Genomic DNA, 16,807 nt, shown 5'->3' with positions numbered 1-16,807 from the left:
TTAAATAATGTGTTTAAGTTCTTGAACAAAAAGTAAAGAAAATCATTTATTTATTTTTACCTTAAGGAGTTTGTGATCATACTGCAAGTGTCCATTATCTCTGTATAGTTTATTTTCAGCTTTTCTTAATTAGTAGAGTTATTTACTTGAACCGAAAATCTTGGGGCGCCAATTGTTAATATTTATTCTCTAAGTAACATAATTTTTAGATCATGTAATGTCTATAATAAAATCAATCAAAATAGTTAGAAAATATGAGCAACTTGAGCTAGCACAACAATTAGTAATTTTAATTATAAAACATAAGGCAAAATAATCTTGAATTAATAAAATTTGAATTTATATCATGAGTTAGAATGCCTAACCCTTTTTTTTGTTACGGAATGCAATGATCTAAAGTCTAAACAACTTGTACAAAATATGTAAATAAGTCACTAAAATGATGATAATATATGAAAAATTATAAACAAAAAACACAAATCTTCAATTTGTAATAGTCTTTCAAGAATACATGAACCATTATTATTACTTAACTTCAAAAACACACTGAAGATTAATACGTTTACCTCAAATACAAACAAATTTTACCTCTAGAGATGTCGTTACCGCCGTATCTAAACCCACAATTTTGAGAACTTCATCCAATGATCAATTGTACAATATGTACAATAATTATAACGAAAATAAAAGTTGTTAACAAAATAAAGCTACATACAATAATTAAGACCAAAACAAAGCTGTTACAAAAGATCTGTAGCATAAGAAAATATTGATAAAGGATCCTAAAGTGTATCCTAAACCTAAGCAACTAAAAGACATAACTAAGTAAATATTTGGTAAAAGAATTCTAAACTTAAAGTGAGACCTAAACCTAAATAAAGAAAAAGCCGTATGTAACAAATGTTACATACGGGAACAAACGGTAATTTTTATTTTTATTCCAGAGGAAAAATTTATTAGAGTTTATAATTATAATTTTTTCCAAAGTAGAATACACTTACGAAAAGTAAATAAGGCGAACGATATTTCGCTAAGGGGCTTCGTGCTTTTAATATAGTATAGATATATACTAGATTTTAAACTTATTTACCCGGTTTGTCTAAGTTTTCATATTTACAGAAAGTAACTAAAGTTTTATACAAAATATATACCATCCGGTCAAAATCTACAATTTATCAAAAACTTACATACAAATATTTTGTACAAAATCTGGTCAAAAACTACAATTTACATATAATTTATATACAACTTGTATACAATTATGTAAGTTGTAGATATTGTGTATACCGTTTCTACACTCAATATACAAAGTATATACAATTTGTTTATGTCTTATTTTTTGAGTTTCAATTTGAAATTCCAACCAAAACTACCTCAATCTTTACCAAATTCTCTCAAAATTGAGATATAAACTCTAAAAGATATTCCCAATTATTTGCAATAATATCCATTCCAAACAAAAAATAATATTGTAAATTTCGATTTTCGAATTCAAACCTTCTAAGCTTTCTAATGGCTATCAATGGAGTTTAAGCTAAAGTATACACGACTAACTTCAGTTTAGTTTCAATTACATTGTCAATTAGTTTCAGTTTAGTTCCAAACACCACTCTTGTTGATAATTTCTTGTGTCATTCATCTAAAAAAGTTATGGTAATCCATATGTATCGGTGCTTCATGTATGTATTCTATGGCTTTTAACCAATTGAATCATTTTTCTTCATTATTCTTCAAAGCTTCAAACATGTTCATTTGCAAAAACCGAAACAAAGAGGAATGGAGAGAGAAATATTTACACGAAAAAGAAAAATAGAGAAGAATGAAGTCCAAAATGGATAAGATTGGAGTCTAATATATTACTTTGTATATAAATGGTAAATTGTATATGCTAATGTAATTATGTAATAACCGTTCTACGAGGGGTAAATAAGTTTATAATGTAGTATAGATAGGTAAAAATTTCTATTAAAATATTAATTTATACCTAACAAAAATAATTAACTTGCTATAACGGTATAAAATAGAGTACTTATGTATTTAAATAAAATCGGTAAACTAATACAGAGTACAGACCAATGGTCTTTCTGGAACATCACTTTGCAAATTACGTGTTTATTGCAATTTATAAACCTAAAAAAGAATTGTTTTCAGTGTGGTTCTTCTATAGGATAAGATTTTTCTTGGGAACGTAACAGTTTAATATATTGTTCTTAAAACAGTTTAATCTATATTTAACAGGATAAGAGTATTAAGTTGCTTATATTTGTTGTCTTGATGAGCATAATCCATTTGTTTTCCTAAGCAAATGGAGTTTCTGGTTCTTTGAACCAACTTTTTACTAACATGCTCTAATCCGCGAAGATATGGCGTGCGATAACCATTTTTTAATATGATATTTAATTTTTATCCAGTATTTTTAATGCTGAGCACAAATAATTACTATTCTATTAAAATTAATACGAAAATACATTGTTACCCTTTCTTCATGAGTGTTGTGTAAATATTAAGGACATTGTGTCCTTAACATTTACACTGCACACGTGAAGTTAAGGACGTCGTGTCCTTAACATTTACACTACACATATGAAGTTAAGGACATCATGCCCTTAATATTTACACAACACTCATAAAGTTAAGGACATTATGTCCTTAACATTTACACTATACATATGAAGTTAAGGACATGAGATCCTAAAATTTAACAACAGAAGGTGCAAATACAAGTTAAGGCAACACTCATAAAGTTAAGGATATGAGATCCTAAAATTTAACAACAGAAGATGCAAATACAAGTTAAGGACATTATTTCCCTAATATTTACACTGCACACATGAAGTTAAGGACGTCGTGTCCTTAACATTTACACTGAACATATGAAGTTAAGGACATGATGTCCTAAAGTTTAACAACGGAATGTGCAAATACAAGACACTTTGCCCTTAATATTTACACAGTATTTATGAAGTTAAGGACATCATGTTCTTAATATTTACACAACACTCATAAAGTTAAGGACACTATGTCCTTAACATTTATACTGCACACATAAAGTTAAGGACACCATATCCTTAACATTTACACTACACATATGAAGTTAAGGACATGAGGTCCTAAAGTTTAACAACAGAATGTGCAAATACAAGTTAAAGACATTATGTCCTTAACATTTACACTGCACACATGAAGTTAAGGACGTCGTGTCCTTAACATTTACACTGAACATTTGAAGTTAAGGACATGATGTCCTAAAGTTTAACAACGGAATGTGCAAATACAAGATACTTTGTCCTTAATATTTACATAGTATTTATGAAGTTAAGGACATCATGTCCTTAATATTTACACAGCACTCATAAAGTTAAGGACATTATGTCCTTAACATTTACACTGCACACATGAAGTTAAGGACATTATGTCCTTAACATTTACACTACACATATGAAGTTAAGGACATGAGGTCCTAAAGTTTTACAACAGAAGGTGCAAATACAAGTTAAGGACATTATGTCCTTAACATTTATACTACACACATGAAGTTAAGGACGTCGTGTCCTTAACATTTACACTGAACATATGAAGTTAAGGACATGATGTCCTAAAGTTTAACAATGGAAGGTGAAAATACAAGACACTTTGTCCTTAATATTTATACAGTATTTATGAAGTTAAGGACACTATGTCCTTAATATTTACACTGCACTCATAAAGTTAAGGACACTATGTCCTTAACATTTATACTATACATATGAGGTTAAGGACATGAGATCCTAAAGTTTAACAACAGAAGGTGCAAATAAAAGTTAAGGACATTATGTCCTTAATATTTACACTACACACATGAAGTTAAGGACGCCGTGTCCTTAACATTTACACTGAACATATGAAGTTAAGGATATGATGTCCTAAAATTTAACAACGGAATGTGCAAATACAAGACACTTTGTCCTTAATATTTACATAGTATTTATGAAGTTAAGGATCTCATGTCCTTAATATTTACACAACACTCATAAAGTTAAGGACACTATATCCTTAATATTTACACAGCACACATGAAGTTAAGGACACCATGTCCTTAATATTTACACTACACATATGAAATTAAGGACATGAGGTCCTAAAGTTTAACAACAGAAAGTGCAAATACAAGTTAAGGACATCATGTCCTTAACATTTATACTACACACATGAAGTTAAAGACATCGTGTCCTTAACATTTACACTGAACATATGAAGTTAAGGACATGATGTCCTAAAGTTTAACAATGGAAGGTGAAAATACAAGACACTTTGTCCTTAATATTTATACAGTATTTATGAAGTTAAGGACACTATGTCCTTAATATTTACACTGCACTCATAAAGTTAAGGACACTATGTCCTTAACATTTATACTATACATATGAGGTTAAGGACATGAGATCCTAAAGTTTAACAACAGAAGGTGCAAATAAAAGTTAAGGACATTATGTCCTTAATATTTACACTACACACATGAAGTTAAGGACGCCGTGTCCTTAACATTTACACTGAACATATGAAGTTAAGGATATGATGTCCTAAAATTTAACAACGGAATGTGCAAATACAAGACACTTTGTCCTTAATATTTACATAGTATTTATGAAGTTAAGGATCTCATGTCCTTAATATTTACACAATACTCATAAAGTTAAGGACACTATATCCTTAATATTTGCACAGCACACATGAAGTTAAGGACACCATGTCCTTAATATTTACACTACACATATGAAATTAAGGACATGAGGTCCTAAAGTTTAACAACAGAAAGTGCAAATACAAGTTAAGGACATCATGTCCTTAACATTTATATTACACACATGAAGTTAAGGACATCGTGTCCTTAACATTTACACTGAACATATGAAGTTAAGGACATGATGTCCTTAATATTAGCACAGGGGTATTTTTGTCCGGACGGGTAAAAAATTATTAAGCACTGGCTAAAAAGTAAATACATTTTAAACGGTGGCTAAAGAGTAAAAACATCTCTAATTAATGGCTAACCGTGCACTTTTCCCCTAATCCGCTGCCCTCAACCTGGGCCAAACAAAATCCAAAAGGGGGTTAAATTCAAAAATAACCAGATTTATAAGTGGTAATTGAAAAATAGACACAGTTTTAAAAGTAATCGAAATTTAGCCATTTTTATGTAAAGATAAATCTGAACGAAAACAGTATTCAAAATTCGGAAAATATTCCAGCATAATATACTGGAGTTCAAATTTTTTACATGTGAACTTCCAGCATAATATACTGGAACTCCATAATTTATACTGGAACTCCATCATAATATACTGGAGTTCCAGCATAATATACTGGTCCAATATAATATGCTGGAAGTTCATACACAGGTGCTCCAATCTCCAATATATTATGCTGGAACTTTCCGTGTTGTAGCAAAATAATGATTATTTTTCAATAACTTTGCAAATGCTGACTAGTTTTCAATTACCAACCCAAAAACTGGCTAGTCCGTGCTATTTTTACTCCAAAAGGTCGTTGGTCTTTTATAAGTGGACTTACCAGATTTTGGGCCATGGCACTAGCAGACATTGGACTCAAGGACCTCGCAAACATTTCTTCTGCCTCTTTTCTAGTCACTTATGATCAAATTTGACAAGAGTGGGCTGCTCTAATGGTGAGCACCCCCCACTTCCAACCAAGAGGTTGTGAGTTCGAGTCACCCCAAGAGCAAGGTGAGGAGTTCTTGGAGGGAGGGAGAGGGTCTATCGGAAACAGCCTCTCTACCCAGGGTAGGGGTAAGGTCTGCGTACATACTATCCTCCCCAGACCCCACTAATGGGATTATACTGGGTTGTTGTTGTTGTTATGATCAAATTTTTCCATCAATTTTCTATGCTCTTATGAGAAATGATTTATTTCGTTTGAGCCGTTATCGCTCAATGCATGTAGAGGGGTTAGGGCTTTTCCGCCACAATCCCTTTTAAAGGAGAACTAGAAGATTAACAATGAACTCATGTGTTTTTCATCTTTTCGCCAAATTAGAATAAGTCAATCGAGTCGATCAGAATGTTCTTATTTCATAGCGTTATAACATTCTCAAGTTAAAGTTTGACAAGAAAAATACTTTTTACTCTCTATACTAGGGGATTCACTTGGAAAGTTCATTTTCTCCATTTTTTAAATTTCTTTCACCTTCATTTTAATTTGGTTTCATAATAATATTATTTTATTCATTTCCAGGTATCTATTTCTAATTCAAAAAGAATTTTGAAGTTAAACCATGACTGTGCAAGGGAATCGTTTAACACTAGACGCATTTAATTCAATGGAAATAGTATCTTATTCATTTAGGAGAAAATCAAAGTGAAGGCGAATAGAAATGATGAATAATGTGATGTTAGTCATAATCTTCCAATTTATTTACTGCTTTCGTCAGTTTGAAACATTAGGGTAACATATTTATGCTTAATCTATAGAGTATGCGGGTTTAAATCCTGCAAAGCACGCAAACTCCCTTTCCCAGTTAATCCTTAAATAAATAATTAAAGTGTGTATTTTGATTTTTTTTTTTTTTGGGGGGGGGGGGGGGGAGGGGGTTGATTAAAAGAATTGCATTGTTCAAAATATTCTCATATTAATTCGGAATATGTAGTTGAACTGATGGACAAATAAAAATGACAATTCGATCGAAATGCATAAAGCAGAATTATCATATACTCCATATGCAAACATACTAAAGAAAACATGAATACATTAGTCTAATCAAGGCTGCTCAGTAAAATGTATTTACTCTGGTGTACAATTAAGAAAGTGAACCAGACACACCAAAGAAAAGAAGAAGAGTAAATTGTAGTACTGAATTAATCAACATATGGCTTGAGTCAACTTTGACGAACTGCAAAATGAGAAATAACACGAGTAAAAGCTAAAATGAAACGGTATGTATTATTTCCTTTTGTTTTTGTATTAATGATATAGTACTTATATGCACTTATATTTGCTAATTAAGGAAAATACTTGAAAAGGTCAACTGTATCTGCTAAGTTTTTTCGGGGGAAAAAATTACATGACAAAATGGGGTTTTGCTACATATATAGGCTCCAAATTATATGATTTTTGAACCCCATAAACTTTGTAACACGTAGAAAATACTCATGATATCATCTTACCAATGACATAACATATACGCCGTGGTTTAAAATGAGTTGAACAAAAGATCGTATCTCAACTCCTTAAACATATGCACACACCTTTAATCTATACATGTATATAATTTATAGATGTACCAGTCATACATCTATCTCTTTGTCTTCTTTTTTTTTGTCATACTTTAATCGGCAAAGGGCCAAATATATTCACCCTTCTACTTTCGAAAATGGTCTAAGAATACTCCTCGTTATACTATTGGGTTATCTATACCCCTGCAGTCATACTTTGGGTTCAAATATACCCTTCATTTAAACGGAGGGACACGTGTCATCGTCTTGTTGGTTCTAAATATTTTTTAATTAATTAAAAAGACTCATTAATCATACCCGAAAAATAATTTTTTTAAGCAATTTTTTTTTTGTAAAAACTGAAAAAAACTGAAATTATTTTTACTAAAAACTGAAAAAAGCGAAAATATTTTTTTCCCAGTTTTTACAAAAAAAACTGCTTTAGAAAAAACTGAAAAATATTTTCTAAAACAATATTTTTGAAAAAACTGGAAAAAAAAGTGCTGAAAATTAATTTTCTGAAGCAATTTTTTTTGTAAAAACTGATTTTTTTTTTACTAAAAACTGAAAAAAACGAAAATATTTTTTTTCCAGTTTTTATAAAAAACTGCTTTAAAAAAGCTGAAAAATATTTTCTAAAATAATATTTTTGTAAAAGTTTGAAAAAAAACTAAAAAGCAAATTTCTAAAGCAGTATTTTTGTAAAAACTGAAAAAATAAATATTTTTTTTCCTTCAGTTTTTAGCTAAAAATATTTCAGTTTTTTCAATTTTTAATTGCTTTAGAAAATTGCTTTAAAGCAGTTTTTTGTAAAAACTGAAAAAAAAATATTTTTTTTCCAGTTTTTAGTAAAAATATTTTTTTTAGTTTTTTTCAGTTTTTACAAAGAAAAAATTATTTTTCGAGTATGGATAATGAGTCTTTTTAATTAATTAGGAGATATTTAGAATTAACCAATATGACGATGACACGTGTCCTTCCGTTTAAATGAGGGGTATATTTGAACCCAAAGTATGACTGAATGGGTATAGATAACCCAATAGTATAACGAGTGGTATTCTTGGATCATTTTCGAAAGTAGATTGGATATTTTAATTACCCTTGCTAAATTTCGAAACCGTAATATGTTACTCAACGTGCATAATGAGGCCAAAGAATTTAATATGTTGCGCTTTTGAACTAAGTGTTTGAATACCTCTCTTTTAATTCACGTCCAATTTTCGTTAACTTCGAAGACTAAATCCACTCATCGACACTATTTTTCAACATTAATCTCTAAGTTTGCAATTCTTTCCCTAATCTCTAGTTCTTGTTTTTCGCATTACCAGGAAGACACGGGAAATCCATTGCCAAAGACCAATAGTTTTAATTCTTAAATTTTTAAAATATACTTCGGTTCACTTAATTAAATATTGCAGTATAGTTAATGTGAGGAGTAAAAGACTTTTTAGGAATACGTATACAATGATAATTTTAAAAAAATAAATTGAATTTTTTTTTGATTATATAAATCAAAACTTATTTTGGACCAAAATTAAAAAAATAAATTAATTTTCAAGTTTGGCCTTGATAAATGAACAACGGAATATGCATTATCAATTTGATGAGATTCCTGTCTAATATAGTGAAGGAAGGTGGGAAATCATGTCAAGACAAATTTTTTAGCATAGTGGCTGTTTAATTATTTAGTTTCAAAAAGTACGATAGTGAAAGTTCAGAAGAGACGTGACGAGTGAATGGAGACTCTGATCTCCAATCGACCATTTAATAATTTAATATATGTTACTAATAGAACAAGATTGTGGAGACAAAGGGTTAGGTGGGGTGTATTGTATATCTTAAGAAGTTTCCTGCAGAGAGATTGTCACCAATTTCCGCGGATTACGAAATAAAAAAAAAAAAAAACATAGTGTTGTTGATGGAATAATCAAGTATTAATTTCAATTAGTTCACATGGTTAATTTCTATGCCGACAATTGTTTGTCCCACAAGAAATGATACACAATCAATTTCCGTGGCCTCATACTCATTTCCACTCAATCAAGTTCTACTTTAATTTTTGCTCCTTCTGCTTTTTTGAAGAAAATAAAATTTGTAACTTTTCTCCAAAAACAGAAAAATTACTTATGCTGCTGTTCAGAAGCACTTTTTCAATTTGGTCAAACACCTTAAATTTTTTAAAAAGTACTTTTTGATAAAAAAAAAATATTTTTGGCTTCCTAGAAGCTTGGCCAAAGAGGCTCTAAGTTTTTAAAAGGAAAAAAAATACTTTTGAGTAGAATAAGAAGTACTTTTTGAGAAGCAAAAAAGTAGCTTCTCCGTGAAAGCACTTTTTAAAAGTACTTTTGAGAAAAATGCACTTAGAAGTATTTTTTTTAGTAAGCTTGGTCAAACACGAATTGCTGGTCAAAAGTACTATTTGTTAGGTTTTTAAGGGGTGTGAATGTGAAATAGATGAGACACCCCTTGGATTGCACCTCTTCTTCTCGCATTTTCATTGTTTATAAATTTAGAGGCTTAGCCTCATTTTTCATACATGAAAAATATGAAAACTTCTCCCCTCTTTCTACATTGCTTTGTTGCATTATTTTTCCATATAAACATAAGTGTGAAGTGTAATTTGCTCCGTTTGTTGACTTCGTTGTTGTTCTGTGATTTGTTTATGCCACAATCATAAAATAATTATTTCATTCTATTTTGTAAGGAATTAATCCAAAACCTTGAGCAACAATGAGAGTATTAAATTCTTTAATGACACACAAGCAACTTGTGAGCTCGGAATTATTTTTTGTTTTGTTTATTGAACTAACGTTTCTTTGTTTATCCGATTTTCTGATTTTGAACACAGTTAGCCAACAATTTTCAAATAAGTAGTCAAATATAAATTATTTCTCACTATATATATATTTTTTAAAGGAACTTTAGTGAAAAATACTTTTCAAAATAAGTTAATTTTATAAACTTGGCCAAACCAGATATTAGATTACCTTTTCGGCTTTACAATGTTCCTGTAACGGGAAAAATAAATGCGTTAAATAAAAGAGCAGTCAGTCTATTGGAAATGTATTACAACTAGAGTTAGTTAGTGAGTCACAAGTGGAGTTAAAATACAATGCAAGGACACATGACTAACAAGTGTCCAGCTAAGAAGTGCTAACTACTCTGTATAAAAGGAAGGTCTTCTTCCGTCTTTGTATAACAGAAATATTACACAAAAATTCTCTCTAGAATATTTTACTGTTGCATTGCCTACAATGGCCTCTTCTCGTAGTTGATCTCAAGTCAATTTGACATGGTATCAGAGCGGCATTCGTGAGGACCGGAGCTCCGACGTAAGGATCTAAGTAATTATCGCTGGAAAAATTCGATTAAGAGAATCAGAGAAATCGACGAGTGCAGAATCTCAATTGACTCAATTCGTGAAATACGATGGTAGGAAATGAGGTAACGATGCTCGATCACAACCATCCACTATTCCTCCAAGCTAGAGATGCACCAGGTTTGGTTCTAATTCCAATTAAACTCACCGGACCTGAGAATTATGCCCTATGGAGTAGAACTATGAAATTAGCCATACAAGGTAAAGAAAAACTAGGATTTGTGGACAGAAATTGTGTGAAGAGTAAATATAGAGGAAAGTTAGCTGAACAGTGGAACAAATGTAACGCTATTGTGCTTTCATGGATAGGTACAATATCGAGTGAATTGATGCCTAGCATAGTATTTGCTTCGGATGCGAAGAAAGTATGGAATGATTTCCAGGAGAGGTTCGATAGATTGAATCTAACAAGAATCTACCATTTGTTGATGGAGATTGCAATAATGAGGCAGGGTACAGACACAGTCACTACTTACTTCTCGAAAATGAAAGATTTTTGGGATGAGCTGGACATATTAGCCCCACTGTCTAGCTGTGACTGTGAGGAGGCAAGACCTTCCATTGAATTTCAATTAGTTCACATGGTTAATTTCTATGCCGACAATTGTTTGTCCCACAAGAAATGATACACAATCAATTTCCGTGGCCTCATACTCATTTCCACTCAATCAAGTTCTACTTTAATTTTTGCTCCTTCTGCATTTTTGAAGAAAATAAAATTTATAACTTTTCTCCAAAAGTAGAAAAATTGCTTTTGCTGCTGCTCAGAAGCACTTTTTCAATTTGGTCAAACACCTTAAATTTTTTAAAAAGTACTTTTTGATAAAAAAAAATACTTTTGGCTTCCTAGAAGCTTGGCCAAACAGGCTCTAAGTTTTTAAAAGGAAAAAAAATACTTTTGAGTAGAATAAGAAGTACTTTTTGAGAAGCAAAAAAGTAGCTTCTCCGTGAAAGCACTTTTTAAAAGTACTTTTGAGAAAAATACACTTAAAAGTATTTTTTTTAGTAAGCTTGGTCAAACACGAATTGCTGGTCAAAAGTACTATTTGTTAGGTTTTTAAGGGGTGTGAATGTGAAATAGATGAGACACCCCTTGGATTGCATCTCTTCTTCTCGCATTTTCATTGTTTATAAATTTAGAGACTTAGCCTCATTTTTCATACATGAAAAATATGAAAACTTCTCCCCTCTTTCTACATTGCTTTGTTGCATTATTTTTCCATATAAACATAAGTGTAAAGTGTAATTTGCTCCGTTTGTTGACTTCGTTGTTGTTTTGTGATTTATAATGCCACAATCATAAAATAATTATTTCATTCTATTCTGTAAGGAATTAATCCAAAACCTTGAGCAACAATGAGAGTATTAAATTCTTTAATGACACACAAGCAACTTGTGAGCTCGGAATTATTTTTTGTTTTGTTTATTGAACTAACGTTTCTTTGTTTATCCGATTTTCTGATTTTGAACACAGTTAGCCAACAATTTTCAAATAAGTAGTCAAATATAAATTATTTCTCACTATATATATATATTTTTTAAAGGAACTTTAGTGAAAAATACTTTTCAAAATAAGTTAATTTTATAAACTTGGCCAAACCAGATATTAGATTACCTTTTCGGCTTTACAATGTTCCCGTAACGGGAAAAATAAATGCGTTAAATAAAAGAGCAGTCAGTCTATTGGAAATGTATTACAACTAGAGTTAGTTAGTGAGTCACAAGTGGAGTTAAAATACAATGCAAGGACACATGACTAACAGGTGTCCAGCTAAGAAGCGCTAACTACTCTGTATAAAAGGAAGGTCTTCTTCCGTCTTTGTATAACAGAAACATTACACAAAAATTCTCTCTAGAATATTTTACTGTTGCATTGCCTACAATGGCCTCTTCTCGTAGTTGATCTCAAGTCAATTTGACATGGTATCAGAGCGGCATTCGTGAGGACCGGAGCTCCGACGTAAGGATCTAAGTAATTATCGCTGGAAAAATTCGATTAAGAGAATCAGAGAAATCGACGAGTGCAGAATCTCAATTGACTCAATTCGTGAAATACGATGGCAGGAAATGAGGTAACGATGCTCGATCACAACCATCCACTATTCCTCCAAGCTAGAGATGCACCAGGTTTGGTTCTAATTCCAATTAAACTCACCGGACCTGAGAATTATGCCCTATGGAGTAGAACTATGAAATTAGCCATACGAGGTAAAGAAAAACTAGGATTTGTGGACGGAAATTATGTGAAGAGTAAATATAGAGGAGAGTTAGCTGAACAGTGGAACAAATGTAACGCTATTGTGCTTTCATGGATAGGTACAATATCGAGTGAATTGATGCCTAGCAGAGTATTTGTTTCGGATGCGAAGAAAGTATGGAATGATTTCCAGGAGAGGTTCGATAGATTGAATCTAACAAGAATCTACCATTTGTTGATGGAGATTGCAATAATGAGGTAGGGTACAGACACAGTCACTACTTACTTCTCGAAAATAAAAGATTTTTGGGATGAGCTGGACATATTAGCCCCACTGTCTAGCTGTGACTGTGAGGAGGCAAGACCTTCCATTGAACACTTAAAATCTCAACGGTTGCTGCAATTTTTGATGGGACTGAATGAGAGTTATAGCAGTATTAGGAGCAATATATTGTCAGGGAGACCTGTTTTTAGAGTGAATGAGGTATGTGCTATTGTTACACAGGAGGAAAGCCAAAGCAATTTGGGTGTAGTTGACGTGAACAATGAGCCCTTGAACCTATTGGCAAGAAAGGCAAAAATGGTTAGACCTAAAACTCCAGGACTAGTGTGTGAACATTGTGGATATAAAGGGCATCTAAAGAAAAATTGCTACAAAATTATTGGTTATCTAGCAGATTTTAAAAGCAAGAAAAAGTTGGGGCAACAGAGTAGTGTGTGGCAAAATAACAACAACTTCAAACAAGGACAGCTCAAAGAAGCAAATCAGAGCAACAGTGGGTTCAGTTCCTATGCCAACAACACAACAGGGTAAAGACAAGTCCAAGAACACTTCTTTACAAAAGAAGAATATTCATAATTGATGGGATTGCTGAATAAATCCCCATAAGATGGATGCAGTAGCAACATGGCAGGTACTGTTTCATTGCTATCCAATACATATACTTGTGAATGGATAGTAGATTCAGGTTCCTCACACCATATTACACCTTGCATAGAGTTGTTACAAGAACTTAGACACATAGATAAGCTACAGAACAGTAAAGTGCAAGTACCAACTGGAGGGAGATCACACATAGCTAATACAGGGAGCACAGAGATACTAGGGAAGTACATGATCACTAATGTGTTACATGTGCCATATTTTAAATTTAATTTGTTATCAGTGTCAAAATTAACTGGGGAACTTTCTTGTTCAGTTGCATTCTTCCCTAGCTTCTGAACTTACCTAAATTTATACGCATCAACTTTTGCACTCAATTGAGCCTCCAAGTCTCGAATAGTACTGCCAAATTAGTCGATCTCTTGTCCCAGTTCAGCTCTTTCTTCTATAAAGTGTTGTATCTCATTTGTAATTTTCTCGCGAAAATCTCCATATTCCTCTAATAATTTCCTGTGCATATTGTAGATAATTAAAATTATATTAAATTTGAATCCACAAGTAATTTGGATTTTATCATATATTAAATACATATTAGTCCAATGATATTATGGTCTAGTATAATCGGGTCGATTATTTAAATCTAAAATGAATTGATTTAAGTAAAAGTCCAATGTATTATTGGGCTAGCCCGTCAATTGGTCTTCTATCAAATGGGTCAGCCCATAAGCCTCGAGCCCAATGACCCACTAGGGTTTTCTCGGAGACTACTCCACCCCACACCTATATAAAGGGATCAAAGGAGAAGGCTAAGACACAAGCAAGTAAGCAGAAGGAAAGGCTAAAGAAGCCCTGAAGAATAGCATCAAGGTCTCCATCCCCATCTGCAATCTCGTCTGTGGTCAAATCCCAAAGGCGAACGCAAATCATAAGCGGGCGACATCAAATCTTCCGTTCGTAATAACCCAACAACAAATCCTGATTCGTGACGACCTTCAAATTGTTCGTGACACACCAAAAATTCGAAATCCGTCAAGTTCAAGATCAAGCTCTTGAACCATCGTTTATGAGGAGAAGAATCAGAGGACTATATCTATTTAGATTCGAGATATTCTAGAGATTATAACCCATCACTTGAAATTGAATATAATATTTGTCGCTATATTTCTTGTCTTGATTATTATTTTTCAAGAACAAAATTTAGTTATTACAAATTTTGGCATGCTTAGTGGGACCATCTCTACCTCTTATCTCTTCTCAACTCTCAACATTCAAGATAACTAAGATGGCTTCAAAGAAGATCGACTCAAAAGCTGCTGACTCCAAGTTTTCTTCTGATGTTGAAAGTATCCTAAATGCTACTATGGGGAGTCTTGGGCCAATCACCCGAAGCAAGGCGAACGACTTGGAAAAACAAGCACTCCAAGTATCGTCTGCACCAATGCTTGCTTTGAGATTCTCATCATCCGAAGGAGAAAGATTCTCTGCTAGCAAATCAGAGAGAGGAAATAATATTGCAGAAGTTGTGGAGAAAGCTCTTGCTCAACTTACTTTATATAATACCAAGAGTCAGCTTACCCAACCTGATGATGAAGTTTTAAGTGTTGGATCTACGCCAATCTCGCCACATGACATGTTCCAAACTGTGTTCAATCCATGGGAAGGTCTCGGTTATTCTTCATTATCTACAATAATCATGGAAGCAATGATGACTAACACTTCGACAATGGAGGAATAACTCGCAAATCTGACAAAGGCGATTGATGGCTTAACAAAGTATGCTCAAGATCAAGATGTCCGTATCACAAAATTGACAGGCATAGTTGAAAGCATGATGTATGGAGAATCAAGTCGTGCACCTGGAAAGCTCCCTGAAGTCCACGAGAAGGTTGATCCTCCAACAAAACAAGTGTCATCCGCCAAAGAACTTCATGTCTCCTCCGAAGGATCAATTCCCATCGAATAATTGAAGGAATCCATTGTAGGAACTATCAAAGATAAGTATGAGGTCGCTTCAAAGTCTTCTCTCACGTACGCAAAGTCGTATACTGCAAGAATCAATAGCTTGAAGATGCCTACCGGCTATTAACCTCCCAAATTTTAGCAATTCGACTGCAAGGGAAATCCAAAGCAACATGTCGCGCACTTTGTTGAGACATGTAACAATGCAGGGACTTATGGAGATTACCTTGTCAAGCAGTTTGTCCGCTCACTAAGGGGGAATGCTTTTGATTGATACACCGACCTCGAGGCTGGATCAATTGATAGTTGGGACCAATTGGAGCAGTAGTTTCTCAACCGCTTTTATAGCATGAGGCATACTGTGAGCATGGTGGAACTTACGAACACTCGCCAATGAAAAGATGAACCAGTTATTGACTTTATCAACCGATGGAGGAATGCAAGCCTTAACTGCAAAGATAGACTAAGCGAAGCTTTTGGCATAGAGATGTGCATCCAAGGAATGCACTGGGGACTTCGTTACATCTTGCAAGGAATTAAGCCCAGGATATTTGAAGAACTTTCCACCAGTGCTCATGATATGGAGTTGAGCATGGCTTCTGTGGGAAATGAAGGGTTGCCCATCTACGAACCTCGCAAGGGAAGAGATAAGCAAGAAGTCAAGAAATGGAGCAAGTTTGTACCCAAGAATGAAAGCAAAGAATCCATGAATGTCAATGCCTCTCCTTTGAAGTTTACTACCAAGGTGAGCAAGAAACAGAGTATGAAAACAACTTTCTCTCGAGACAATACAAATCGGAAGTTGACTCTCAAAGAGATGCAAGAAAAGGAGTACCCATTTCTAGACTCCGATGTGCCTGTAATATTTGAAGAACTCCTCGAGTTAAAGCTTATTGAGCTGCCAAAGATGAAGTGGCCAGATGAAGGTGGAAAAAGCAATGACCCGAATTACTGCAAATACCATCGGCTTGTAGGTCACCCTCTTGAGAAGTGCTTTGTCTTCAAGCACAAAGTTATGGATTTGGCTCGTCAAAAGATGATCGATCTCGAAGACGAAAAGGCGAGCACAAACCATGTGTCCATTGCCTTTAGCTCATGTCATCCGATTGATATGCACCTGTGAAAGGAATAAAGATGAAGAATTTTTGGAGAATAATAAAGTCTGAGTTGATCAACCTGAT

The 16,807-nt window shown here is 33.2% G+C and overlaps 2 protein-coding genes across 2 annotated transcripts; both read left to right on the top strand.

Annotated features, from left to right (window-relative positions):
* Nucleotides 1-10,637: 10,637 nt before the first annotated feature.
* Nucleotides 10,638-11,213, top strand: LOC142167292 (uncharacterized). The gene has a single exon (XM_075227456.1). It carries the CDS (start codon nucleotides 10,638-10,640, stop codon nucleotides 11,211-11,213), a length of 576 nt encoding a protein of 191 aa, XP_075083557.1.
* Nucleotides 11,214-12,644: 1,431 nt separating this feature from the next.
* LOC142167287 (uncharacterized) lies at nucleotides 12,645-13,598 on the top strand. Its single transcript, XM_075227452.1, has 2 exons — nucleotides 12,645-12,959; nucleotides 13,047-13,598. Exons 1-2 carry the CDS (start codon nucleotides 12,645-12,647, stop codon nucleotides 13,596-13,598), a joined length of 867 nt encoding a protein of 288 aa, XP_075083553.1.
* Nucleotides 13,599-16,807: the final 3,209 nt, after the last annotated feature.

Source organism: Nicotiana tabacum, chromosome 2, assembly GCF_000715075.1.
Source record: "Nicotiana tabacum cultivar K326 chromosome 2, ASM71507v2, whole genome shotgun sequence".
Classification (NCBI taxonomy): Eukaryota; Viridiplantae; Streptophyta; class Magnoliopsida; order Solanales; family Solanaceae; genus Nicotiana; species Nicotiana tabacum.
The sequence above is the reverse complement of the archived record's forward strand: the minus strand, read 5'-3'. Positions and strand labels throughout refer to the sequence as shown.